General features: G+C 45.1%; 1 protein-coding gene across 3 annotated transcripts in view; it reads left to right on the plus strand.

Moving 5' to 3' along the window:
• The window catches only part of TLN2 (talin 2), a 184,890-nt gene that overhangs the window by 66,602 nt on the left and 93,026 nt on the right, over nucleotides 1-25,262 (plus strand). For all 3 annotated transcript variants that reach the window (XM_060282859.2, XM_060282860.2, XM_088657461.1), the window contains exons 5-10: nucleotides 1,208-1,360; nucleotides 10,429-10,571; nucleotides 13,105-13,232; nucleotides 19,329-19,392; nucleotides 21,713-21,817; nucleotides 24,776-24,931. In XM_060282859.2, coding sequence (XP_060138842.2) covers nucleotides 1,208-1,360; nucleotides 10,429-10,571; nucleotides 13,105-13,232; nucleotides 19,329-19,392; nucleotides 21,713-21,817; nucleotides 24,776-24,931 — 749 coding nt within the window. The remainder of the gene's footprint in view (nucleotides 1-1,207; nucleotides 1,361-10,428; nucleotides 10,572-13,104; nucleotides 13,233-19,328; nucleotides 19,393-21,712; nucleotides 21,818-24,775; nucleotides 24,932-25,262) is intronic.

Raw genomic sequence — 25,262 nt, forward strand, 5'->3', positions numbered from 1 at the left:
TATGCAGAGCAGGTTGGAGGAGGGGCATGGCCTGCAGGCAGTTCTGGGGCCCAGATTGGCAAGCCTGGGGGGCCACGTCTGGCCCTTGGAACTTACGTTCCCCACTTGTGCCACAAATGGCTTCATTTTCCCGTTCTTAACAACTGCCCACTAACTACCCCAAGATGTGTTACCAGGTGGAACATTTGCAGCCAGCATGTTGGCCAACCTGTGACTCCCTAGGTCACTCTGGATGTTACTGGGGTGTGCTCTTAGTTGTTTCTTTAGAGCACCTGTACCCAACTCTCCAGCCCCAAAGCCTCTTGCAGAAGCTTATGCACGGTCAATTAAAACAACGTTGCTCCTGCCTGTAAGATTACAGTCCAAAAGACACAGCACAAAAGGGGAAAGGGATGGGCAGGGGAGAGGGAGGCAGGAGCCAACTCAGGAGCCAATTCTTAAAGTTAAATATTAGTTATTATAATGAGCAGCTGGAATGGGAACTGCTCAGGGGTGGGATGCACCTGATGGAGCTGGTCTTTCAGCAGAGCTGATGGCAAGGGCCTTGCTTCCCACATCTCCCACTGTCACAGCCTGAAAGAATGCCTGCAGGCTGAGAGAGAGTTTTTGTGCCACAGGGGCTGCCTTTCCCAGCTCTGTGACTGGTAAGATCCCTTCCCTAGTGATGCCATGGACTGAACTATGGCTTAGCATGATAATGAGCTAAGCCACACCCCAAGCACTGTGGTTAGTAAAAACTAAGTGAGCTTCATAAACCATGGCTTGCTTGTAAAACAGAAGTGAAAGCTACCAAACTCCTCCTCGTGGCTGTACTGGAGAAAGGAGGAGAAGGGATGGGCATGCAGGCCTTGTGAGGCACCTGGGCCCAGTCTCACGTTCTAAATTGGCCTGTGAGGCCTTTTCTTTTTTAAACAGACTTTAGGATGGTGTTTCTCAAACTTGCGTTCCCATCTGTTGTTGGACTACAACTCCCATTACCCCTGACCGCTGGTCTTGCTAGCTAGGGATGATGGGAGTTGTAGGACCCAAGTTTGAGAAACGCTGCTAGCATTACATCCAAACTAGGCCATGGAGTTCCCCATGGCAGAGCAGCAGTGTTCTAGAAGAACGGTGTTTGGTGTTTTCTTGCTTGGTTTAGATGAGGATGTGGTTTGGGACCAAATAGCTGCGTTGAATAAGCAGACTTAGCTTGCTCTTGCAATTCCAGGAATAACCAACTACGAAGAATACTCCTTAATTCAAGAGAGCACCGAAGAAAAGAAAGAGGAGGGCACAGGGACCCTGAAGAAAGATCGGACGCTGCTGCGAGATGAAAAAAAAATGGAGAAATTAAAGGCCAAGCTGCACACGGATGATGACCGTGAGTTGTGTTCCCCAGTGAAGCTCTGTGGCCTTTCATATTTTGCTGGACTCCAACTCCCATCAGCCCTAGGCAGTGTGCCCAGCAGCCAGGAATGGTGGCAACTGTGGTCCTGCATAGGATACTCAACATGTTCCCAACCTATGACTTGTCGGAATAAATAGAATCTGAAGGTGGTGAAAGTCCCTGAAAACAGAAGTGAATTAATAGTAGCTCTGACTTAGAGAAAGTCAGACTTGTGTGTGTTTAATAATTCTTATTAAAGGTTTTCCTAGTTTACAAAAATATGCACATTGTCTCGTTTTCAGGTTGTGTTTTCTACAGATCAGTTACATTTGTTGTGAGACATTAGTGTTTTTTGCAGTACAGTATAAGGCTGGGAAGAGAAGGGGCTGTGGGTGGGGTGGAGAAGCTTATATTCTTCTACTTAGTGGGGGGGGGATTGTGCCAGCGTCAACTGGATATGTTCTGTTTCTATTTGCTTATTACATTTCCTTGGTAATGAGAGGGATTGGGGGGGGCAGGGTGTGGTTGGTTGTCTGTGGTTGCCTGCAGGGTGGTTCGGTTGCAATTGGGAGGGGAGGAGGGCTTGTTGGGTCAAGTATGCCAAATTGATTCTTCTGCTGTTGGTGGTTACTTGCTGTCTTGTTGGGCTGTGATATGTGATAAAGGGGAGCCATACTGGGGTGAAGGTGTCCTCTTCTACTTATCCCCGTATCAATTTCTGTGTGTTGGTTAGCTTTTCTAGTAAGGCTGTTAAACCAAGGTACCACTGTATATAAAAAGCTGTTGATACCGGGCAGCCAACTAAGCATGTAGTTAGTCCAGGGTTTGAATGGCAGTGTGATGCTGTAACATCCAAACAGAGCCTCTCTTTGGTCACTGCAGTCCTGCAGGCTTCCTCAGCTAACTCTCATCAGCCCAGGAGGGCACCAGGTTGGGGAAGTGCCTGCCTGTTTAGCTTGTTTCTTGATACCATTTGTAGCTACTTAGAAGAATGTTTGATTAGATTTGTTGTCAGATCACGGAGTGGAAGCATTGGGGAAATAATGGACCAAGGTCCTTGAAAAGTCCCAATTTCCTACAAAGGAGAAATTTGCTCCTCTTGGCCCTCAACAGTTCATCCAGGAGATGAATGTGTCTACAAGAAAAGCTGGGTTTTGAGGAACCATTGTTAAAGAAGGGTGCTTTGTTCATCTGCAATACCAAGGCATAGTTAAAACAAATCAAGGTTCATTAAACCTAACAAGAAACCGTGGCTCCATATCATTTTTTGTATTCAGATAAGCAAGCAAGCTATGGTTTATTAAACCAGTTTGCTAAACCACAGGTGAACCCTGTGTGTGAACCAGGCCTGTGTCTCCCTAAGTGCATAAATGTTGAAGAATGTCCAGTGTTGAAGAACATGGATGTTTGACTGTGTTGGGAGACTGGAAAATACTTTAACTTTATTTATAAATATTGGTCCTGCTGTACAGTAAGCCCTGCTTCTGACTGTTGCTTCCATTAAGCCTTTTGCACAACCCCCCTAATCGCCATCCTAAGCCCCCAAAGTCCATCCAGCAGAAACAACAGCCCATTGCTTCCATCATTTTACCCCTGCCTTCATCGCTTTCTCTGATATTTTACCCTGCGTGCTCCTTGGGTTTGGGACTTATCCTTTGTCCTGCCCTGCCCAGGGAGCAGGTTCTGTGGTTGTGATGCCTCTTAACATAGCAGCTGATGCGGCAGAGCCCCATTTGAGCTAGGTGAGGTCAGGACCCTGGACAGAGCCCTGCCTAGAAGGGAACTGTTGCTTCAGCAAGTTGCAGAAGCCTTGCTGAGGCTGTTATGGAAGATGGCTGGCCTGGGCTTTGTGTGACCCCCATTACCCTCCAAAGAGCTAGCTGTTCTGCAGCTGTAGGTGGGTGATAAGGACTGTCCGTAGGACTGGTTCTTTCCAGATTCAGATTCTAGCAAAGCTATGACTTCTGGCCCAGAAGGACCTGTTGCAGGAGTTGGTGACACCTTGCCCAGGTTTATCCTCCGAGCTTTGCAGTGGGTGGGTGGGTGGGTGGGCAACATGGTTGAGGGTAATATCCTCTTCCATTTTTTACAACGCACTAGGCACACCATGCACTGGCAGAGGAAAAGGAGTGCGGGGGGTGCCCCGCCCCCGGCAGCGCAATCCTGGCAGGGTGCCATCACGACTGCCCCCCTGCCCGCCCCCACAGGCAGCGCCCCCCGCCCCCAGGACATGCTCCAGCCCCACCCACCCGTTGCTCCGCCACTGACACCCTGATGACACCATATAAATATAATTGCACAGCCAAGATCACATCATCCTTTCGTCTTTCACATGTGCTCTTAACTCTGAGCATAAAAATACAGAGAAGTTTCCCCACCTACAGTATTTGGTGTGTGCCTATAAGTGTGCACTAAACTAGGTTAGTGAATGAGAGTCCAGAATCAGCTGTTTGATTTGATAAAACGTACGGCATGCAAGGATAGGATCCTTTATATATTGGAGGCACCCCCAAACTTCGGCCCTCCAGATGTTTTGGACTACAATTCCCATCTTCCCTGACCACTGGTCCTCTTAGCTACGGATCATGGGAGTTGTAAGCCAAAACATCTGGTGGGCCGCAGTTTGGGGATGCCTGATATATTGCAATGGAACAATAGAAGTTCCTAGGCAACAACTACACTTATTCTTTTTTCTTTCTTTTTTTAGGAATTTTTTCTTACTTTTATAATATTATAAACACAGAAAACAACAACATAACAAATCAAAGAACAAATACAAACAGTAACAAAATATAAAATCATTTTCACTTTTCCTTAACTTCTCTAACCATTGTCTTTGGGACTTCCCCAAGTCCCCCCTATCTGATTTCCATTTCCAATCATCACTAGCAGTTTCATAATCATCACCTTAAACATTTTTCACCTTAATATATTTCAATTCTTTACATCAAAAACTTCACATATTCTTTATCCTCCTCCTTTCCTCTCTCCTTGCCTCCCCCGCTTCCTTTCCCCCCTTCTTGCTAGAATTGGCTTTTGACCAGCCTGGAGTCTCTTGCTGCCCACTTCTCTTACTAGAGTAAGGAGTGCTATTTAGGTGTGGGTTCTCTCTCTCTCTCTCTCTCTCTCTCTCTCTCTCTCTCTCTCTCTCTCTCTCTGTGTGTGTGTGTGACCTTATTCACCTTAGATGCTGGAGGTCAATGCAGTGAACTGCTTTCATACGCAGGAATCTGCAGTCCAAAATATCAATAGTGTTTGCAAAGGAAGCTAAAACAATCCTCGCTTTGTTTTGTAACTCTGACAGCGATCCAAGGTGAAAGCTCACCATGCACAACTTGGCAGGGGCAAGGACTTTTTGATTTAATTGATTTTATTTTAATTTCATAGGTGTATCCTGGCTTCACCTCCCATGCAGGTTTTAAAGTTGCTTTTCAGTTAAAAATCAAAACTGAGGAAAGGAGAAACAAAGCAAATTTATAAGAGGTCAAATGAGACCAAAACAAGGCTTCTGCAGTGATCCTGTTCATTTTTAACTTTAATTCAGCATGAGCTGCATATATGATGTATAGCACAGCCCCACATTCTGCTAGATCTCCTTACCCCCATAGATGCCCACTCAACTGCTTCAGTCTGCAGAACTGGCCCTGGTACAAGTCCCACATAATACTCATTGCACATTTGTAAGAAATTGATCTTCTAGTGTTGCAGCACCTACACTTTGGAACTCCCTGCCTATGGACACCAGGCAAGCACTTTCACTGTACACATTTTTTGCACTTGTTAAAAACATTTTTGTTCAGGCAAGCCTATACAGATAAGCAGAAGTTTGTCATGTGTTTTTATCTGGTTTTTAGCGTACCGTTGGATTTTTTAAATTAAAAAAAATATTAATGTTTCGAACAGCTGTTTTTAACTCTCTTTTTACTGATAATTTCATTGTTTCATTCATTTTGTAAACCGCTTCGAGGCTGGGTTGTTGTTTTTTACAGTCAAGCAGTATATAAGTTTTATGAACCAACTAAATAAATAAGCATTATCTAAAGGTTAGAACTAGCTGCATCGTTCGTGGCAACAATTCAGCTGCTTTCAAGGAAGTTTGGAAGCTGCCTTATGTCCATTCAGACTGGCCGGCCGGCCCAGTATTGGTTGCTTTGACTGGCAGCAGCTGCTCTCCAGGATCAGGGACTCAGAAGGGTCCTTCCCATCATTGACAGGCGACTGCCGTGCTCAATCAGTCAGGGCCGAGTGTTTTCCCCACATAACTGGATACCTTCCAGCCAGGGAGAACGAGGCGTCATGCAGTTCTGTGGGAATGTGGAGAAAGTGTTGTGAGGCTTTGAGTGCTCAGGCCTCAGGCCAAAGGAGCTTGATGATTGCAGAGTGAGACTGCGGCGTTTAATCACCTCTTGGTTTAATTTTTTAAAAGGGCTTCTGAAGGCCAAATCCATTTCCCTATACTGTACTGTAATTCTTAGCACGTGCAGAATACCTAGGCGCAATGACAATAAACTTTGCAGTCTTGATAGTTCCTGGACAGGATACTGGCCCAATTCCATTTTCTAGACAAATGCCGTAATCATGAGGATTGCATAGATCAATATGTAGTTATGAGTCTCGGGTGTGGCAACATTCCTCACAACAGGAAAAAAAAACACCCCTACAGTTGGATGGTAGAAATTATGGGTTGTTTTCCAACCAAGTTCTACTCAGGGGAGACCCATTGAAATCAATGTACTTAAGCTAGTCATGCCCATACATTTCAATGGATCTGCTCTAAGTAGAACTAACATTGGCTACAAATCCAGTTACAAAACCAGTTTTAATCTGGTTTTTGTTTATTGTTCAAAACGCTAAAGTTTAAAACAGTTGTTTTTAACAATGGTGTTATTGGTTTATTCCTTTTGTAAGCTGCTTTAAGGTTTTTCACAATCAAGCAGTGTATAAACCAGGGGTCATCAAACTTTTTTCAGCAGGGGGCCGGTCCACTGTCCTTCAGACCTTGTGGGGGGCCGGACTGTTTTTTTTGGGGGGGTGGGAATGAACTAATTCCTATGCCCCACAAATAACCCAGAGATGCATTTTAAATAAAAGGACACATTATACTCATGTAAAAACATGCTGATTCCCGGACTGTCCACGGGCCGGTTTGAGAAGGCAATTGGGCCGCATCTGGCCCCCGGGCCTTAGTTTAAACTGCACCATATGAAATAAATAAATAAATAAATAAATAAACACCCACCTGCCAAAATATGAACTCTGAATGCTCTTTAAAATGCTCCTGTAAAGTATCTGTAGGCTAATAACATGCTCTCTGGTGGTGATAAAACTTGTTACCAAGGTGCTCAACCTTGCTGGCATTCTGAGTAACTCCCTTTAAATGCCTTGACATTTTTGATTCAGTTGATTCAGTTTTGTCTGTGAAAGGCTGACAAAGCAGAAGGTCACAAAAGTATTTGCTGACCTCAGTTTCATATTGGTTAATGGGGCGCTCTAAAGACGTAGGCATACCAGGAGAACCCTGGGGATGCAAATTATCTTTCTTAATCATCTAACTCCTAACTTAATCAAAGGATCCAGAACTCTGGATCCAGCCCTCTTGGAGCCCAGGGGCAACAAAACACCCCCTGTAGAGCATTGGCTCTGACTGTCAATCTGTTAGTAACTATTAGAATTGATTAAGGATAGGAACCTCCCACTGGAGGTATACACAAGAAATTGACCACGCCCTGCTCCTCGCACACCTGTGGCAACTCTTAGGAGCCCATCAAAGCCCTGCTCTCCTTTGCTATGCGGGGGGGGGGGGGCGACTCTTTAGCTATGATTGACCTATAATGCAGTTCCCTAGCTAGATTTGGGGCACACTTCCCCCAGTTCTATTTTGCAGGTCCAGGAGGAGGATTACATTGTAGGACACTTGGGCTGCCTCAACCCCCTGCCCACCCTTCCTTACAGGCTCCCTGGCATTCCTTTCTCTTCTCCATTTTTCTCATCGCAAGCTCAGTTCAGTTAGAGACCCTTGCGAGCAAGTACACCATTGCCTGCATTCCCTCCTACGCTCCGTTCAAAGAAGCTTCGCAACCTCACAGGCTTTCAGGGACCTGCAGAGTCCACATAGCCCACCTCTCCCTTCGCAACCAGGCCTGGGAACTCTTGTCAGCCTGGTGCCAAGAAGGGTCTCTGGATTGGGCCCTTGAATTTTTCTATCAGGCCTGGGAGAGGAAATATTGTTGCTTCCCCTTCCCCTTTAGCTTTCTCATTTCTAAGTTTAGTCATGCTGATCCTTGCGGGGGGGGGCACTTATATAATTATTCCCCCTCCGTCTACCAATTAGGCTCTGCTTGTTTGTCTGCTGCCTCCTTTGCATGCTGTCTTTTCTCTGTATTTCGTAGGTGACGCTTTCCAGGGGCGGTTTTATGGTAGCGTGACCGGCTCAGCTGCACTGAGCACCGTGCTGCAGCGGCTGCCACAGCAATGCTGTAGAATGGAGCTCAAGAGCCATGGGGGTGCTGAATTTTAGCATCTCTCAGGGCACCACCGAAATGTGAGAGCTCAAAGTCTGCCCCTGCTCTTTCCACCTCAGACTGCCCCAGCTGTAATTCTGCTGCTGGTTCATTTTGAAAACTGTCTTATTTTAATGAATTCTTTTTCATTATGCAACAATCTGCATAATAAACAATCTTTCTACATCATAATAAAAATGCACGTTCTTTCATATTACTCTCTGGTCTGGCATCTGAGGACCAATTCCTCCATGCAGGGTGTTCAGCCTGATACACCCCCCTTCCCTGCTCCAGCATCTGTTGTTGGACTCCAACACCCATTAGCCCCATCCAGGGATGATGAGAGATGAAGTTCAACCCACCTGGAGGGCTACACCTGTATAAAGCGCCCAGTGTAATATCCTCATAGAACAGTGCGACTTCAAGCTAAAGATTTCATTACACGTGTGTTCCAATACACAGGCATACATGTGTGCTTATATGTAATGTGCCATCACACATGGCCACAAGCTGCCGCGAACGTGCTATAAAAAGAATTTGCTCAGGTATTTGATTAAAACAGATTCAGTTTTGATTGGGGCTGGGAGTTAGTTTTTGTATTGCCTTTGACCTACCTCACAAGGTTGTTGTGAGGATTATATACGATGCTTTCCCATAGAAAATAATGCAAAATTAATCCGTTCCAGGCTTTTAAAAACAATCCCTAAAACAGCAATTTAATATGAATTTTACTGTCTAACGAGACCACTGATCCATAAAATGAAAGCAATAAACAATGTACTGCAGTCACACAATCAGTCAATCAATCAGTAGCTGAACTGGGCTCTACACAGTCACAAAAACTAAACAAAAAAGCCACAAAAATGCAAAATAAATAGCAAAAACAGACAGACCTCAGCGTGACACTCCAAATGGAAGCGTAACACTCAAAGCGGAGCACGTTCGGCTTCTGAAAAAGGTTCACAAACCGGAACACTTACTTCTAGTTTTGCAGTGTTTGGGTTCCAAGTTGTTTGAGTACCAAGGCGTTTGAGAGCCCAAGGTACCACTGTACTGTATATTTAGCGACAGTGACTGCACCCCAGAAGTGGCTTCAACTGGCCCATCTCAAACCTTCAGTGAGTTAATGACTTCTCCTGCATGTGAAGACAGGCTGCGGCAGATTGAGCGGACAAGACCAATAGTGGGTCCAATAGATAAGCAGGCAGTTTCTGCATGTGCTGTAGATGGAAGTAAGGGGCGGCTGAGGCTCATCGACCTGGGAAGGGAGCCCATCTAGGAGAAGGAAAGCTATGATCCTCAACCTCCGCTGCCTTGCAGGTTATCTTCAGGAGGAGAAACGGCCAAGGAGTAAACCCTACACAAATCTGAGTGGAGTTCCTAAGACGGTTGGATGGCGCCTTGTACGCTTCCTTCCAGCACCTCCTGCAGCCAAGCTGGTGCCAAACATATTGCTCTGCTTTCCTTTGGACTACATCAGAGCCAGGAGTGGGGCCTTGTCATCTGGGCAGCGCAGGACCTCCATGCACACTGCCCAGGCTTGCTCCCCAGAGAGGTCGCTTTGCTCATGCTTCACCTCCAGAGGCACCGTCTTGAGACAGATGGATGCAGACAATGAAGTTTGCTTCCTTTTGAGGAGTTATCAGGAATTGTACCTACAATTTGGACTCTTTTAGAGGTTTACATAATTGTATATTGATCGTTATAAGGGATGCAGGTGGCGCTGTGGGTTAAACCACAGAGCCTAGGCCTTGCCGATCGGAAGGTCGGCAGTTCGAATCCCCGCGACGGGGTGAGCTCCCGTTGCTCGGTCCCAGCTCCTGCCCACCTAGCAGTTCAAAAGCACATCAAAAGGTGCAAGTAGATAAATAGGTATCGCTCCGGCGGGAAGGTAAACGGCGTTTCCGTGTGCTGCTCTGGTTTCGGTGTTCTGTTGCGCCAGAAGTCATGCTGGCCACATGACCCAGAAAAACTGCAGACAAACTCTGGCTCCCTTGGCCTGTAAAGCGAGATGAGCGCTGCAACCCCAGAGTCATCTGCGACTGGACTTTCCGTAACTGTCAGGGGCCCTTTACCTTTTTTAATATAGCAATCATTAGTATATACTTCGAATTATAGACAAGGCATTTGCCACTTCATTTCATGTTCTTGAAAGTGGGTACCCTCTAGATGTTGCTGGACTATAGCTCCAGACCCCCCTCTTCGATTGCTGGCCATGCTGGTTGGGACTGATGGAAGTTGGAGGCAAGCTACACCTGGGGTACCTGGTGGGGGAAGGCTATGTTATTGAAATACTGACTTCTCAGCCCGTTTGAAAAGGTTATGCCTGTGTGTGTGTGTGTGTGTGTGTGTGTGTGTGTTGGAATGCCTGGCTCTTGCATTTGCAAGAAGAGGGAGAAAGAAGGGTGCCCACCTGATGCCCTCCAGATGTTTTGGACTACAACTCCCACCAGCCCCAGCTAGCACAGCTGATGGGAATTGTAGTCCAAAGGGGATCAGGTTGGCAGAGACTGAGCGATAGTAACGTGCATATTGTGAGTCTTTTTTTCTTTCTCCGCTTAGTAAACTGGTTAGATCACAGTCGAACGTTTCGGGAGCAAGGAGTGGACGAGAACGAGACGCTGCTGCTGAGACGCAAATTCTTCTACTCGGACCAGAATGTGGACTCGAGAGACCCTGTTCAACTAAATCTGCTTTATGTTCAGGTGTGCTAGAGCTGGAATCAAGAAATCCCTCTCCAGCTGTGCATCAAGCCAAGCCCTATTCTCCTTACCCGCTATCCCAGCTTCAGAACAGAAAGAAGCCTTTGAGTTACAGTTCAGACATACACGTTTATCACTTGTTGGCAGCAACATCCAGGGGTGACTTACAAGTGTGAATACCATGGGGATGGATTTTCTAATAGGCCAGTAAAGGAATGTTCTTTGTTTCTGTAGAACACGTCAAATGGAAGGTGTACTGCACTATACGGTATCTTTCTGTCCTTTAGGTAATCCATGAAGGGTTAAGTTCATTCTTCCAATTCAGACCTTCCTAGGAGGCAAATCAGACAATTTTAAGATAAGTTGGCTGTTGGCTGGTATAGATAAGTTCTTCAGCTAATAAGGTACCTTTATTCCTGTTAGCTGCAAAATAAGATGAAGGGGCCTTTTTGAATCATTATTAATGCTAAATGTTAGGGGGAAGTGTTAAACTAAAGGAATTTTCTAAATCCTGTCTACTGTATTTGTATTCTGAGGGTTTATCCCTGCCATATTGGACCAACTTTTTTGCCCTCTGTGTTTTGCACATAAACACTTTATGTTTATATCGTAATGTCTGTTGGGTATAGACAACAAGACTTGACGACTGCATGGATGTGTGAACATGCTGTCCCAAATCAAGTACAGATAGCATTTCCTCATGCACACACTCACCCTGCGCGCATTTCCTCTCTTATCCCCTGAACCACAAAGCCATTGTTTTTGTTGTTGTTTCCTCTTTATATTTTATTAAGATGTTACAGTGGGGCACACAAAGAGAAAAGCGAAAGCTCACTGGGGGAAGTGAGTGTGCTAAGCGAGAGTCCATATTTAATAGTACGGCATAGTACTATTTCCCCATGCTTTGGACCCCCTGGGAAGCTCAGCAAACCTGCTGCCCCTGGAACTGGGTGTGGAGAGTGCAGCTGAATGGGCCACAGCTGTGGGCAGCCTGAAGAAGTGCCATCCACCTTGGGCCTGTCCATCAAAAGCAAGTCTAGTGTGGGAGACTAGGGTGATGTCCGCTGTTTCCAGGAACTCTTCTCATTGTGAGATTTTTGTGAGTGAGATGAGAGTTTGTTTGGACCCTTGGTGAGAACCGAGAGGCTGAGAGGGAGGGTGTGCCTGAAGAAAAATGAACTGATATACACACACACACACACACACACATATACAGTGGTGCCTCGCTAGACGAAATTAATTCGTTCCACGGGTCTTTTCTTATAGCGAAAAATTCGTCTAGCAAATCCCATAGGAATGCATTGAAATTTTTTTGTATTTTTTTTTTTGCCCATAGGAACGCATTAATTGAATTTCAATGCATTCCTATGGGAAACCGCGATTCGCTAGTCAATTTTTTTGTAAAACGCATTCGTCTAGCGAGGCAACCTCCGCTTGAAAAATCCTTTCGTTAAGCGGAAATTTCGTTAAGCAGGGCATTCGTTAAGCGCGGCACCACTGTATACAGTGGTACCTCTACTTACGAATAACTCTACTTACGAATGTTTCTACTTACGAATGGAGCTCCGTCCGCCATCTTGGATGCAGTTTAGATAGGATTTTTTCTACTTACGAATTTTTAGATAGGATTTTTTCTACTTACGAATTTTTTCTCCCAATGCATTCCTACGGGATTCGACTTACAATTTTTTTCTACTTACAAATGTGCATTTGGAACACATTAAATTCGTAAGTAGAGGTACCACTGTATGTATATACACACACACACACACACACACACACACACACACACACACAAGTAATTTAGTATTAATGCATTTTTACATTTTTTGTAATATTTTATTTAAATTGTCTGTTGTTGCTTTTGTTTTTTGTACTCCACTTAGATATATTTTAAATATATTAAGTGGTATAGAAATTAAATAATCTAATTAAATCAGAAATATTCCAGATAACACCTAATGCTTTTTGTACAGTATTTACAAATGGAATTTGCTACCAAGGAGTGTGGTGGAGTCTCCTTCTTTGGAGGTCTTTAAACAGAGGCTTGATGGGCATATGTCAAGAATGCTTTGATGGTATTTCCTGCTTGGCAGGGGGTTGGATTGGATGGCCCTTGTGGTCTCTTCCAACTCTGTGATTCTATGATTCTACTGTACAAAGCTGTGTTCAGCTCTGCTGTTTCCCCAGAAACTACTAAAAAGTTGCTTTTTACTACATGTCTTTCAGTGGTGCATTCAGATGTGAGCCATCAAGTGACATCATCAGATGATGCAATACCAAGCCACAGTGCTTTTGCACATCTCCTGTATTTCAGTGGGGTTTCTGTAGCAGAACTTACCTGTAACCAAGAACCATTAGAAGGTGCCTTATTCCAGGAGAGACTGTTTGTCCATTGAGGCCAATATCTAGCTCCATCACATTTGCTATGACTAGCGGACCTTTGGTATCCAGGTGTCAGAGGTCAGGAGTCAGCATTCTCTTCAGGTGATGAAGCAGACACATAACATGGTCTCTTTCTTCACTTGCTTTCCAGGCTCGTGATGATATTCTGAATGGTTCCCATCCAGTGTCGTTTGAGAAAGCGTGTGAATTTGGAGGTTTCCAAGCGCAGATCCAGTTTGGGCCTCACGTTGAGCACAAGCACAAACCTGGATTTTTAGAGTAAGTTGGTCCAACGATCTTTACACATTGGGTTAAACTGTTTTGTGCTGCTTCGACAACTCTTCCAGCCCAGTGGTTTTCAGGCTGTGTTCTGAGAAGTCGGTGGAAGATCCCACAAAAGCAGATCTGGGCTTTCTTGTTGAGAAAGCAGGTATAATGGTGTTACAAAGCTCTCTGAGAATTTCACCAAAGGCCAGTAGTTGCCACTGCTCCTTCACAGTCTAGACCTATGCACCCAGTAAAGTGAGGGGCTGGAGACCTGTGGTAGTGGAGAAGACCATATCAGTTTAGACTGAAGACCACCTTATGTACATCCAGGAACCCAGGATTGAAGAACACTGGCCTCCCTCCAGCTGCTTTGGATTACAGCTCTCATCAGCCCCAGCCAGCATAAACTTACGTTGCTGTGCTTGATAGGAATATAGCCATGCTTACCGAGGATTATGGGAGTTGTAGTCCAACAACATCCAGTGGGCAGCAGATTGGTGAAGGCTGCTCTGAACAGAACACTAGCATGGCAAGGAGAGAGGGATAGACTAAATCTAGAACCTTGATCCTTCATGTGGTAATTTCTCTTCTTGCTGGGAATTCCTTGCTTTAGTTTTACCCGTCAAGCTTCTGTGCAGTTGCGTACAGTTTCTGTAGAAAATATTTCAGTGGAATTGCTGGAAATCTTCCTTCCCACCAAGGGGGACACTGTGGCTCTCAGCCAAGCATCTGCAGCAAGAATAATATTCACAGCAATAATAATAATAATAATCATCATCATCATCATCATCATTATTTATTATTTATACCCCGCCCATCTGGCTGAGTCTCCCCAGCCACTCTGGGCAGCTCCCAATTGAATATTAAAACAATACAACATTAAATATTAAAAGCTTCCCTAAACAGGGCTGCCTTCAGATGTCTTTTAAAATTAGGATAACTGCTTATTTCCTTGACATCTGATGGAAGGGCATTCCACAGGGCGGGTGCCACTACCGAGAAGGCCCTCAGCGCTGGATCTCAGTGTCCGGGCTGAACGGTGGGGGTGGAGATGCTCCTTCAGGTATACTGGACTAAGGCCGTTTAGGGCTTTAAAGGTCAACACCAACACTTTGAACTGTGCTCTGCCAGTGGTGGTAGACAGCCCAGAAAGAAAAACCAAAGGGTTTCTGCTGATGAAGCAGGGAGCCTTCATGAGCCATGGGTGGGGATTTGTCCAGAACACCTTGCCTATGCCTTTTCCCCCAGTGCAACTATTCAAGGGCTAAAGCAGTGTTTTTGCAGGATCTGTGGGTTGGGTTGTTATTGTTTTTCTGAAAAAGAAAATCTTCTTTGGCGATCACTCGTAGCCAAGTAAGATTGTCTTCCTTAACACGGTTTTAACAATGGGTCCGTAAGTGACTGTGGAGGCCAATTCTGGATCCACACATCCTTCCACAGTGGGGAGTTGATCCCTGGGAATGTCCCGGTCCTCAAATATTCTGCACTTCAAACGGGAGAAAGCCGCACTTGCAGAGCTCAGGCGATGCTGGATTTTGGCATCAGTGTTGGCCCTTGTGGAAAGGTAACTGCCTAGGTAGGAGAAGTGATCAACGTTTTCCAACGTTACACCAGTGAGTTGGATTTGTGGCGCTGCAGAGCGGTTGTTTTGTACTTGTTGGTGCAGCACTTTGGTTTTTTTGATGTTGAGTGATAGGCCAAGCTTTTCGTAAGCTTCTGCAAAGATATTTAGGATGGTTTGGAGGTCATCCTCCGAGCGTGTGCACACTACGTTGTCATCAGCATACTGAAGCTCTATGACGAAAGTTACAGTAACCTTACTTTTTGCTTTCGGCCTGCTCAGATTGAAGAGCTTTCCATCTGTTTGATATATGATTTCTACTCCAGTGGGGAGTTTCCCATCGACAAAGTGTAGGATCATGGCAATGAAAATAATGAATAGAGTTGGGGCAATAACACAACCCTGTTTAACACCTGATCCCACTGTGAATGGTTCACTTTGAGAGCCATTGTTACCTCGTTTCTCCGAAAATAAGACGTAGCCATAAAATAAGCCTTAGCAGGATTTTTAAGCATTCAATGAATATAAGCCATACCCCAAAAATAAGACATAGTGATAGGCACAGCAGCAATGCCGGCCGCAGCAGCAGCAGCAGGAGGAGGAAAAAATAAGACATCCCCTGAAAATAAGCCATAGTGTGTTTTTTTTGAGGAAAAATAAATATAAGACGGTGTCTTATTTTCGGAGAAACACGGTATCTGTGATTGTTGCTGTCAAATTATCATGGAGGAGCCAAATGATGTTTACAAATTTATCTGGGCAGCCAATTTTCAGAAGGACAGTCCACAGGGCATTACGATTTACAGTGTCGAAAGCCTTAGTCAGGTCAATAAACGGCATATACAGGAGTTGGTTTTGCTCTCTGCATTTTTCTTGAAGCTGTCAAGCGGTGAAACTCATGTCCACTGTCACCCTAGAAGGCCGAAAACCGTTTTGGGATTCAGGAAGGGTCACCTTGGATATTGTTACCAGACGGTTTGCTAAGATCGTTGCAAGAATTTTGCCGGCTGCAGCAAATAGAGAAATGCCTTGATAGCTTCCACAATCAGTGGGAAAAGTAAAATCAAGGTACTGGCAAGTAGCCTTTCTTTCTGTAGCTGGTGAATGCTCCTTTGCACACCCAGAGTCTTCCCTAACATGCAAATATGAGTACTTCAGCAAACAATACACAGGCTAGTGATATAATAACAAAATGCATGTGTGTGACCTTGCAAATATGAGGCCAGCCTTAACTCGTAGTGGAGCTCCAGGTACCTAGCAGTGGTAGTGGGCTGTTGCTGCCCTGTGTCACCTTTTTAATTTTGATGGTTGCGCTTCAACAGCAGAATAATTCATAGGGCTGCTACAGATGTTAAAACACTCTCTCAACATAGGAAGGAACAAAAGATGATGTCATAGATTGTCTTTGTATTTAAATACATTTAAATAATGTAATTGCATCATAATTGAATTTTTGTATCTCTCTGAACAGAAGTGGTTCCCAGTCCCTTCAGTGGCATAACCATTCTGCTCAGAGTTCAAATTAGAAAGAGCTGATGGATGATTTCTTGGGGGCGGGGGTTTTCTCTCCGCCCTTTCCCCACTCTGTACAAATGATTTCCTTTTAATTGGATGGAGTCTCTTCTGAAGGCCGATGTTATACTTAACCATCATTTCCAAAGGAACAGAAGGCAGTTCATTGTGCTTTTCTGCGGAGTCATTTTAGTTAATGAAGGTGTCTCCCTGGGTTTTTCATACATCCCTTTCAGGTATGAACAGTAAGTAATGAAGCCTTGAGTTAAGACAGGCATCCCCAAACTTCGGCCGTCCAGATGTTTTGGACTACAATTCCCATCTTCCCTGACCACTGGTCCTGATAGCTAGGAATCATGGGAGTTGTAGGCCAAAACATCTGGAGGGCCGCAGTTTGGGGATGCCTGAGTTAAGGCAAAGCAACAAGAGACAGTGTCAAGAAGGGTCCCTTTCACAGCTTTCTTACCAGTCATTTATGGGCAGTGAATGTCTACAGCAGGGGCCCCAGACTATGGCCAGAGGCCTGGATATGGCCCATGAGGCTCATTTACCCGGCCCCTGGCAACCCCCGCCGCCCGCTGCTGCTGCCCGCTCTTATTGGCGTGGCGCGGCTGCCCACCTCCTGGTCGCTGGAGCATCGGAAATAGCTTGTGCGCATGCGCAAGCATCATTTCCGGTGCACTTCCGGGTTGGAGGAGGCCCATGTGCATGCGCACAAGTTATTTCCGGTGTTCCGGCGACCCGGAAGTGCGCCGGAAAAGACTCTGGTGCATGCGCACAAGCTATTTCCGATGCTCCAGCAACCTGGAAGTGCGCCGAAAACCTCGTGTGCGCTTGTGTATGGGCGCGCGTTCCTGCGCGCTCCAGCCTGCCGCAGAATCGATTCTCACTCATGCACGTCAGGTACACACACATGGGCAAGGCAGGTTTCTGGGTGCAGCACCACGGCTAGCTCCAGCTGAGCAACAAAGCCTGGAGATTAACTGAAGCCTGTGGAGTCTCCTTCCTCCAGTCCATTTTCCCAAGCTCTACCCACTTGGTCTGAAGACTGGATCTTACAGGATTAACCCCAGGCCTGAAGATGAGCTCCATTATATGGCCTCTGCACTGATGGGCAGGTATGGGAGGCATGTGGCTCTTGTGGGTTGGGTTCAAAGGACAGCATCTACAAAGATTGTGTCTCAGACTCTGCAGGCTCTGGGCTGCCAGCCTCAGCCTCCATGGACTCCAAATCACTGGCCTCAGGCACTGTTGGGTATGAACCACCAGCATCAGAAGCCCTACCCCAATTCCATAACTGGTGATGGAGCAGCCCCAGACTTGGCCAACTCTATCACATCTTATTCTTGAGTTCAAGGCAGGGCCATGACACCGTCCTGTCACACAGCTCTGCTTCATTTTCACGTGTCTTGTGCAGGCTTATAAGTGGAAGGAAGATGTACTTTGCATGTTTGACCTCAAGAACTGTCATGCTTTACTGAAGACTTGCCACTAAAATTCAGCAGTTTAAGAATTCTGGTCAAATGTTGATGGAAATCCTAGCAATCATGCCAAAATACGTACATCCATCCAGTGAAGTTGCTGTCCTGTTTTGGTCTTAATTGTGAAGTTTCTAATGTAACAGCCCATAAACAGGAAAAGTACCTGAGAGAGCCCCTTCCCTGTTTCCAGCTGACCTCCTTTGTTATGATCAGCAGGAGATGCCTTGCCTGGGAATCCATCCTCAGCGGAAGCTAGGCACATAATAGCACAAGACAGGGCCTTCTTGGTAGTGGCACCCCACTTATGGATGTCCTCCCAGAGGATATTCTATATGCCTCCACAGTGGATCCATTTACATGCCAATTGGAAACATTTTGTTTATCCAGGCATTTGGTTCATAATTTCTTTGGGGTGAGGTCCCTTTAGGTATCTACACTGCTGCTCTACTGTAATTTAATGTAGTTTAACAGTTTTCCTTTAGACAGTTGTTTTAGTGATTTATTATGTGAAGGTGCCCTGTGCTCCATACTGGAGGAGAAGACTTTTAATGACTAAACAAGTGAATAAAATTGTTTTTAAAATGGTATGAAAACAATACTAAGAAATAAATGTTGCATTGTGGAAAATGAAGTATGTTACATGCATCTCAAAATAACAATACTCGTTCAGGTTCTTTGACATTTTCTAATTGCTGTCCTGTTGTCTTTGTCCATGGAGTTTTCTTGGCAGGGATACTGGAGTGGCTTGCCAGTTCCTTTTCCAGGTGGATCACGTTTAGTCAAAACTCTCCACTATGACCTGTCCATCTTGGGTGGCCCTGCATGGCATAGCTCATAGCTTCTCTGAGTTATTCAAGCCCCTTCGCCACGACAAGGCATTGATCCATGAAGGGGATTGAGGGCACTAGGAGAAGGGGACGACAGAGGACGAGATGGTTGGACAGTGTTCTCGAAGCTAGGAACATGAGTTTGACCAAACTGCGGGAGGCAGTGCAAGATAGGAGTGCCTGGCGTGCTCTGGTCCATGGGGTCATGAAGAGTCGGACACGACTAAACGACTAAACAACAACAATTACTGTCCTTCAGCTTCCCCCTGGAACCTCAAGGGGGAGGGGGGGCCACCTGCGCAATTAAATAATAATGATGATATTGAGGCCATGGGAGAACAGAATCTGCTGAAACTTCAATGGGCAGGTGGATTTTCAGTGCCTCATGGCACTGGAACAGAATGGATCTGAATCTTTCCTATGGGCTCCTCGCGCATGGCTGACTTGGTGGTGGTGACTTTGAGAGGTGTCAGGTGCCCACTGAGGGCCTGGGTGGGTGAGCTCCCTATTGGCTGCTTGCTCTCTTCCCCAACTCAGTTAGGTTTCTGAGGTGGATTCCCCTGAATGGCTGTCTTCAAAGGGGAGGGGAGGAGGAGCCAATCAGGAAAGAGGGAGGCTGCTAAGGAGTCTAGAAGCCATATTAACGAATGGTTGACGTCCACTTCGCTTGAAAACGAGGCAGAGGCGGTTGTCTCTTCATTAAACTGTGACTCTTTGTTTTTTCCAGCCTAAAAGAATTCCTTCCGAAAGAATACATCAAGCAAAGAGGAGCTGAAAAGAGGATATTTCAGGTGATTAAGAATGCTTTGTATAGATATGTGGTATTTCTCTTTTGCTTTCATAACCCTGTGTGTTCTCTTTGGCAATAAACTAGCACCAACTCAAGTGTAAAAGAAGCAGACGGCTTTTCCCCCTTTGGCAAACTTGCTCTCCTAATTCAGATTTTGTGTGTGGTTGGAAGATTTCCTTGCTTTTTATAGTGTGTTCTCCAAGAAATGAGCATGTTTTAGCAGTTCTCAGTTATAATGTAGAATACAAAAAGCAGAGTGTTTGAAGGAGGGAAAGATGGTTATGTAAGGGCTTTTGTGGTCCTTTTGTCCACATAGCCCCCTCTGTGATTGCCCACTTGCTGAACCCTACATGCCCTGTGTCTTCTCTCCTAGTGAGTTCTGTTGGCTCATTGAGGACGTTTAGGTGGTAGGGCTCAAAAGACGCTCGTTCAAATAGTAAACTTCTATAATAAGTGGTGGTGGGGCAGATCTGGTTAGCAAAGCCCTAATTTGCCAGTGTCAAAGGACATTTTAGTTCCAAAGGGGGCTGATCTTAGAACTTCTGTCTGTGAAGCTTCATAACCAGGAGCAGACTGGGAATGACCCTGGGTGGAGAAACGGGAGTTAGAACTGTCCAAAAAGGAATGGCAGCAACCGCAACCCAAGTGGCTTGACTGCTATAGACCCTTTGGGAAAGCTCAGAGCCTATGGAGCTATGGAGCTTAACTGCTGTAACATTACCCTAATAAAAGAGGTTTTCTGCAAATCTAGGCATACATTCCTGAGAGATCCAGAGCAGAAAGGGGGGAAAGGTATCAGAACTGTATAGATCAGCATTGGCATATATATTGGGAAGGGTCATAGCTCTGCAGTAGAACACCAGCTTTGCATGGAGAGGGTCCCACTTTCAATCCTCAATGACATATCCAGATACAGCTTTTTTTGGGGGGGGGGGGTGACCCAGGAGAGATGCTGCCAGTCAGTGTAGCCGATACTTGAGCTAGATGGACACAACAGTCGGACTCAGTGTAAGCCCGCTCCCTAATGTTCCTATATCCTTTTTTCTGCTTCTCAATCGGCACAGACATCATCCACCTTTGGTTAGTGGCATCCAGGAAGATGCCCAGTGTCAGTTTAATTTATTGCAGCCCGTTTTGGAAAGAGCCAACAGCAGAACGTGAGCGTGATCCTGCTAGCGTGAGAAAATGTCATTGCACATGCTAATATCTCAGCATTGGAATGTCTCGGGAATCCCAGAGAGTAATGAAGGTTGACACAAACACACACACTTTTTCACAGATTATGGCTGTGCTTTTGAAAAGAAAAGGGCAATTCAGTGGAAACAGCTGGGCTTCCCCCCCCCCCAATTGTTTCATTTCTGTTAGGATAAGAAAAGGCAAATATTTTTGCTGGGTCTTTCTCTCTGACATTGGTAGAAGAAGGAAAAGGGTCCAAGGGTGGTATAGGAATTGTGGACTGGGGGGCAGAAGAGCTTCCAGAAATGTGGATGGATGGAGCAAAACCGACACTTGGAACAGAGAGACGCAAGTGTGGAGTTCAGACAGGTGAGTTTAAATTGTGCAGAAGTGGGGAGGCTTAGAGGTAAAGGTGGAATGGGGATTGTGAGTTTGATTGAGGGCACACTGGGGGTTGGGATAGGAAGAGATTCCCCCTGGAGGGGCAGGGAAGGTTTCGTCCAGCCTTCAGTGGAACTAAATTGTAGGAATGGCTGGTTTGCCATCATGGTGGAAGCAGTAAGGCTACATCTAATAAATCGGAAGGTGTTTCATAGTTTTTCTTGTCCCTCTTCTGGGCCAGCCCTACCATAAGGCAGAATGAGGCAAGTGCCTCAGGCAGCTGGCTTTGAGTGTCGTGAAATTAAATTGACATTTGACTTGCAGCGTTTGCATTTTTACTCCCAGGAGGAGGTGTTTTGTGGGGTTTTCTGCTACGGGTGCTAAAATAGCAGCCAGCCTTCAGTATGACGATAGGGAAATGTGCTATTCTGCCTCTGGCTACAAAATGACTTGGGCTGGGCCGTTCTGTTTGCTATTGGAAGCTGGGCAGGTAGAATTATTTTTTCTATTTTGTATAAAACCCCAGCCAGCCCTGATCTCTTGGGGGACAGAGGAGGCAAAAGATTGCGAATGAATAAATAAAAATGTCAAGAGGTTGGGCATTCCCATGGATGATTGTTGTTTTGAAAACTTTCTGTTTCCAAACCTTTGGAGGAAGGCTAAGAGGACATCATGGCTTAACAACAACAAAAAGTGAATGTGACTTATTTTTCCTCATAGTTTTTTTGATGACAACAAAATAATCAATTGGCGGCTCTTTGCAGGAACACAAAAACTGTGGGGAGATGACAGAAATCGAAGCTAAGGTGAAATACGTGAAGTTGGCTCGGTCTCTGAGGACGTACGGAGTCTCTTTTTTCCTTGTTAAGGTAGGAGGGGCTTGTTTTCAATTCAGTTTTTATTGCTTATAATGAAAGGCTTACCCATACAAGAAGCTGGTGCACAATTTTTCCCAAGTCAGAAGACTTATGGTTCCCTGAAAACCTCAAATTCTCATTTTGCACATGTAGAAATGGTTGTGTATGTAAGATATAAGAATTAATGAAGTTTAATTAATAGGTAGGGTTGTCACTGAAGCAGGGAAGAATGTGTGTGTGTGTGTGTGTGTGTGTTAAAAAATGAATTGTTTTTTGCAAAGAGGTTAAAATAAATCATGGCGGTGGTCCTTAAACATTGTGGTAATTTATTTTTTTAAATTAGAATATTTGGGGGATAATTTTATATCTAACCCAGCCTTTGCCAACCTGGTGCCTTCCAGGTGTTTTGAACTACAATTCCCAGCACAACCTTATGGTGCTGGAGCTGATGGGATTTGCAGTCCAAAATATCTGGAAGGCACCAGGTGAGAGGAAGCAGTTCTAGAATATTGGCCTATGGCCAGGTTCTGCTCAAAGCTTGTGGGCTGCTTCTGAGCCACTCATATGTTCTCTACCAGATCTACCTTTAAGGTGTGATTTGGGGATAAAAGCAGGGTGGGGTGAGGATCCTGCACGCTGTCCTGAGCTCATTGGAGGAAGAATATGATTTTTTTTAACTACTCAACATTTAAATTAACGGACAGACAGAGGTTCCTTTGGCACTTCAACAGCAGCTGCTGACATTGCTTTTTAATTAAAAGGCGCTTTTTATTTATTTAAACAAGAACATATACTTCAATAACATACAAGAATAAAGAAATGAATAAAAGCAATACAACTGAATGAAAATTAAACACACACACGTATAAATTTGGGCCATTTCATTCACATTCCCCCCCAAAAAAGACTCCACCCTATTACTGCTGGGGGTGAGTGGTAACTTTTTTTTAAAAGATGTGTTTTATTTACAAATATTAGGATATATTCTCCCTAAAAGCTGAAAAGTCACTAGGAATTTCAAATAGCAGCATATTTCACAGGAGGCATTTGAACATTATTCACTATGTTCTTTCAAACCAGCCTGCAAAGGGAAGATTTATACACAAAGAAGATGCTCAGTATTGTGACTTAATTAAGTGATGCTTCTTTCAAATACTGAGATTTCTTAGAGGTCCTCATGATAGGTGGCTTCAGGCCAGCACCATCCCAGGCAGTAGGAACACAACCATTTGGATAATTACTTGTCTGCAGTGACATGCTGGGGTGTGTTAAATTAAAAAATGCCTATTAAATTCCTTAAACTTGTTTTAGTCCTGACAAAAGCAATTTGTCATCCAGTTGTTTCAGTAGCCATGCTGCAAGTTGTATAGCTGTGATAAATGTGTGAAGGAAGGCCATGACAGTATCTGGAGCTTGAGTTACCGAAGCGCAATCCAGTCCCTTGAGAGCGCAGGTATCTGCGGCTTCTGCACCCCGATAGGTGGCCACCCCATCTTAGAACTCCCAACTATCCCGCCCCCTTAGAACACAATAAGAGCCTGTTGGATTGGGCCAAAGGCCCAAAGAGTCCAGCCTCCTGGTCTCACGGGGGCCAATCAGATGCTTCAGTGAGACCTACAAGCAGGACCTCTCCCCTCCAGCAGTTTCCAGCAACTGGTATTCAGAAGATTACTGCCTCCGATCATGGAGGCACAGCAGACCCATCATGGCTAGTAGCCTTCCCTGCCTCTGGGAGCCTTGTAAGGAGCTGCTGCAGGAGAAGGGCTGTGTGTAACACTATGGGGGGGGGTTCTGTCTAATTGGCTCTTAGGGAAACTGAGGCAGACATTTGATCCAATTAACTTGATCCTTGGCTCCAGTGCCGGATTTATGTATAAGCTAAACAAGCTATAGTTTAGGGCCCCACTGTCTTGGGGGCCCCCCAAAAAATGAAAGGAAAACAAATACTGGATGTACATTTCCAAAATATAAGATAAAAAACAAATAAAATAAAACCTACATACAGCAACAGTGTTTTGTGTTGTGTAGGCTCTTATGATGTAAGTCATGGGTCCCGCCTGCTAGCCTGCTCCCTAAAGTATCACTGATTTGCTCATTTCTGTATATAAGGTGCCTACATTCTGCATGGACTGGTTGCATGGCAACATGGGCAAATGGCTCTAGATACCTATTAGGTCCATAAATTAGCATATAGCATATATTCAACATGAAAAACAGCAACAATTTGTTGTTGAGAAAGGACAGCTGGACATATAAAGGGCCCCATTACCTTCAGGAGCTTAGGGCCTCATCAAACCTAAATCCGGCCCTGCTAGGCTCATTTGTGGCTTGAACATCTAGGACCAAGTTGAAACTGACTAGACTTCCTTGTTGTTTTTGCTACTGCCAGGAGATGTAGTGTTGCAACCTTTAGAGTATGGAATGTTGTTCTTTGTCTGCTACAACGTTTCCTGTATATTGCTTTTTTATTGCCATTATTAAGAAATTATTCCTGCAGTTATTAATTTTTATGATTTCTCAAACGTCGTAAGCCACTGTGAGCATAAGTCTTTGCAGAGAGGCAGCATGCGGAGACAATGGTGAACAGCTAAAGCTGTTGGTTAGTTTTTCCGAGTGTTTGTGGGTTTGTTTATTTTTAACTTATTTCACAAAAAATATATGCTGCTGACTCAAATAAAAGACCCCTAAGTGCTTTGCAAAAGACAATGTAGAACATTTTTTATTAAAAAAAAACACACAAATGAAAGCAGAGATTAAAACCAAGTTTCTATTTATGAAATAGAGAATGGAATTTGTAATTTTAAAACAGTGATACTTACTAACAGAGCAAACGAAACTGCAGGCTTAGATTGTTATGTTTATTTTGCCTACCGAAAGCTCAGGCCACAGGTCCCGGTCCCCTCCCCCCCCCAAACTCTGAATGGAGACTTGGACCAGCTGCTCAGTTCTTCATCCATTCTTCCTTCACAGGAGAAAATGAAGGGGAAGAACAAGCTGGTCCCTCGTCTGCTGGGCATCACAAAGGAGTCAGTGATGCGGGTGGATGAAAAGACCAAGGAGGTCCTCCAGGAGTGGCCGCTGACCACTGTCAAGCGCTGGGCGGCCTCGCCAAAAAGCTTCACTCTGGTAATCCCTTCGTGAGGGGGATGTGAGATGGGTGGGAGGCGTTACCTCGTCATGGTGACAAAGCTTTCACCTTGATGGTCAGTCAGTCTCCTCTCAAGCGAGGTCTTGAGGCCTCCAGGAAGGATGTGGAACCTGTGGTTATCCAGGTGTCATTGGACTCCAACTCCAACAAATTTAGATTACTGCAACACTTTCTATGAGGGGCTGCCTCCGAAGACGATTCAGAAACTTCAGAAACAAGGCCAATACTGTCCCAGTTTTTCAAACCCATTTGGCTAGGGATAGCCAGCGTAGGCCAGTTTCAAGAACACCCACAGACAACTCTTTCTAA

Source organism: Zootoca vivipara, chromosome 13 (assembly GCF_965207765.1).
Source record: "Zootoca vivipara chromosome 13, rZooViv2.hap1.1, whole genome shotgun sequence".
NCBI lineage: Eukaryota > Metazoa > Chordata > Lepidosauria > Squamata > Lacertidae > Zootoca > Zootoca vivipara.